The following is a 3,686-nucleotide window of genomic DNA, read 5'->3' as shown; positions in this document are numbered from 1 at the left end:
ATAATTCTTTAGTATATTACTTGTGTGGTGTAGAAGAGAATAGAAGTGAATCATTTATTGCTTGCAAACCAATGATGGTAAGATGATGTCATGGGGTAGGACTGGATAAGTCTGACTTCTTCCTACTCCATTCAAGCATGTACTAGGTATAAGCAAATTGATATTGGATTAGCATTTGTTGGATATGTGTAAAATTATGTGTGTTGACATATCAACTGTCTTTACATGCTTGAAAGAATAAATAAAAATAAAAAAAAATATATGGGAAGGCATTACAGTGACATTACAAAGTTCTTGCGGATATGGGATTAGTGGCTTCTGTAATGTTGGGCCCTGTGTCAGCAATGATGTCGTGTACTCCACGTGTCACTTAAAACTTATGTCTGATATTTTTTATCACACGCAGGATGGAGACATAATAGCACCTGAGCTGACTCCTCTCAAACCCAGCTGGTCAAAAAACAACGAAGGCGAGGATGGTGAAGAAATAAACGACATTAAAGTAAAGAAAGTCAAAACTAAGCTTTTTGACTAAGAAGAAGAGGATAAATACCTCACTGTTACCTGGTAGATGAGACGGTGTTGAGTCAGAATTATTTTTATACAAGGCGAGTGTTTGAATGAGCGCAGCAAAACTGAAGACTAAATCATTTTCACAGCAAAAAAGAAATGGTTTCATAAAACAGGAAGCATTCAGGGCCTGTACTCAGGGTTTTTACCAAAATAGAGCCTTGTTCAATGTTACACACATATCTTTTAGTTTATTTTAATCTAGTTTTTATTTTTGATTCATTTGGTGCAAGTGTCACATTTTAAGTGAAATTATTGTTTTATGCCATGAGCTAAGCAAAAGTCTCCAATCATATATAATGATCAATAAATCATGGTGAGTTTACATGATTTACTCTGAAACTGAACGTGTACACAATATCGGTGTTTCTACAGCATGCACAGGTGTGTTAGGGGGCAACGCCTGTATTCAGCTTTGATATGCCCTTTTTCTTCAAATAAGTGTCAAGCTTTCAACAAATCTGCGATCAAAGTAAATATAAACACTTGTGTATTTTAAAGATTTTACCTGGAAATTTGGTTTGGCGTTTGTTTGAATGTACTTATTTTCCAGAGGTGTTCTTTGGTTGAGTGTGTTTTGTGGTGCTTTATTTCTTGTTTTCACTATCACAGCTTGTCCATTGCTGTCTGCACCTTTATAATTGTGTGCAAACTTTAAAATGGTATTTTTGCTACAATTTAAAATGGTTTTCTCTTGCCAGAATGTGATGCAGCCTCATAAAATGTCTCTGTTTTGCTTGTGTAGAGGGGGAAAAAAAAGTTTCTGAAAGAATGAAAAGATCTACCACTAGAGGTTTTTCCTGTTGAAACCCATTTGAAAATAAAACTTTCTCTCAGTTGAAGACTCATGTAAGTAAGTCTGTTGAACACCAGGTGGAGGCAGAGACTCACGTTAGACTAAATGCATTTTGCCAAATAGGATGATGCATCTTGTCTCTTATGTAATATTTTTGTGTTCTGGCCTCCAAATTTAGTTTGTATTTCCCAAATGTTCTGTATATGTTGGATCATAACGAAACAAACAGCACTAGTGCAATGTAATTATTTAGGTACACAGTTATTAATATTGTCGTTATAATGAGTATTGAAATATTTTGGAAACATCAGAAGTAAATACAGAGTGGTGAACAGCAGCCTGTTTGTGGTCAGTAGTGGTGGTCAGGTCGATCTATAGTATCGATGCCAACCTTGGTATCGGTATCGATCAATACTTGTATGATGGGATCGATACTTGCTTATCAATTTCTTTTTTCTACATTGAATACACAATCCCTGTTACACCGTAGTGGTTGTGCAAACACCGCTCCTCTAGTGATGGCTGTCTGACACTGATGCTCCGAAACTCGAAGCCGCATTTTCCTTGAACCACAAAGCTTGCTTTGGTGTAGAAAAAGACATTGCCAACAACAACTCCCCTGCTGTGAGTTGTTGTCGTGCAGTTAACTCGATGACGTTCTGCTGGCTGCATGATGGCAGAGAAAAAGAGGAGAGCTGTTTGGAGCTATTTTACAGCTGCAGACAAAAACCCTGCAAACTGCGATGTCTGTGGACAGAAGAGAAGCCAATTCAACGAGATGGAGACCCACTTCTTTGGTGGAAAACAAATGAGGCAACAGTCCCCTTACTGAGCAAGCTTGACAAGAAATACCTGGGAGTAATTGCAACATCTGTACTTGCAGAAAGGATTTTCTCAAAGGCAGGGCAGTTAGTAAGTCAGAGAAGAAGTAAAATAAAAGCGAAAAATGTAACCATGTTATTGTTTCTGAACATAAACCTACCTCAACATGGGGACAGAGATCAAAAGGGGGCCTCAGCCGAAGGTCATGAATGAGAGCCAATAGTAGTTTTTGCTTTTGTGTAGTTATTTGCACTTTTTAATTTGCAATATTGACTTTATTTTTCACAAACAATTGTGTGTAATGCAAGCAAATTCTTTGTTACATTATATTGTTGATAGTTATATTGTTATATTTATGCACTTTTTAATTTGCAATATTGACTTTATTTTTCACAAATCAAAAACTTTTTTTTTAAAACATTTCAACTAAAAATTTTAATTTAAAACATTTCAACTTGGTTAATAAAAAGTATTTTTTTTATTGGCCTAAAATTGTTATCTTGTGTTTTATTATGATCATAATCGCAATCTGTACAATCTGTACCACTGTTTGGAACACTGGCTTTCTCTAATGCTCATTCAACCCATAGTACATTTAAAATCTGTTTTTGCATCAAAGGTACATGTGACCTTTTGTCAAGTTAAACATTAGCTTAATTTGGCTTTTTTCCCAAACATGAGGTGCTCTTTGTATCCCTAAGTGCTGTTATTGAGATTATCACCACTTACTTTTTGTTTAAAAGCAGTTTATTGTACTTTAACTTTAGGCCCCTGGGTCATCTCGGTCTGCCAAGAGGTAGTCTTGCACTTCAAGTAGGCCTGGTGTGGTTAGTTTCACTTCTTGTATGCTTATTAGATTTTTCCGGACATTGGGAGGCCTCCCAGCAGGGGAATTGATCCCACTCCTGCAAGGCATTATGCCACTGATGCAGGGAGACTTTAGACAGCTTCATATTCACATTGTGGTTGGACTTGGTTTACATGGTACCAGCCGGGGGTGCATTTGGGTTCTTGAGAGGGAGCCTGGCGGAGACAGATGACTTGGATCACTCTTTAAAAAAAAAAAAAAATCTTGTCGACACCCGGCTTGGGTGAATTTTCACTATTGACACAGGTTGATGCCATATTGAATGTATCATTACTAAGTTTTACTTTCTAATAGCAAGATTATACTGTGGGCTGAATTTTCTAAGGATAACAGGTGTTGTATGTATTTCCTTATTTATAATTGTTTTGAACATAGTTTTTATTTAATATCATTTTAGGCTACTTGCAATGCTTAAGACAATTATGTTTGTTTTTTTTCCACTTTCAAAAAAGGTCTACATTATCCTTGTTTTTTTCATGGAATTGCATGACGCTGTTTGAAATTTCCCCTCCTTGAACCGCCACCTTATTGTGGTGGAGGGGTTTGAGTACCCGAGTGATCCTAGGAGCTATGTTGTCGGGGGCTATATGTCCCTGGTAGGGTCTCCCAAGGCAAACAGGTCCTGGGTGA

At 37.0% G+C, this 3,686-nt stretch overlaps 1 protein-coding gene across 1 annotated transcript in view; it reads left to right on the top strand.

The window, feature by feature from the left end:
• LOC109964624 (deoxynucleoside triphosphate triphosphohydrolase SAMHD1-like) overlaps positions 1-2,448 on the top strand; it is a 4,989-nt gene extending 2,541 nt beyond the window's left edge. The window contains exon 4 of the mRNA XM_020608063.1: positions 407-2,448. Coding sequence (XP_020463719.1) covers positions 407-535 — 129 coding nt within the window. The 3' untranslated portion in view covers positions 536-2,448. The remainder of the gene's footprint in view (positions 1-406) is intronic.
• The last annotated feature ends 1,238 nt before the right edge of the window (positions 2,449-3,686 follow it).

Source organism: Monopterus albus, unplaced genomic scaffold (assembly GCF_001952655.1).
Source record: "Monopterus albus unplaced genomic scaffold, M_albus_1.0 scaffold91.1, whole genome shotgun sequence".
NCBI classification, from domain to species: domain Eukaryota; kingdom Metazoa; phylum Chordata; class Actinopteri; order Synbranchiformes; family Synbranchidae; genus Monopterus; species Monopterus albus.
Note: the sequence above shows the minus strand (reverse complement) of the source record. Positions and strands in the feature narration are given on the sequence as shown.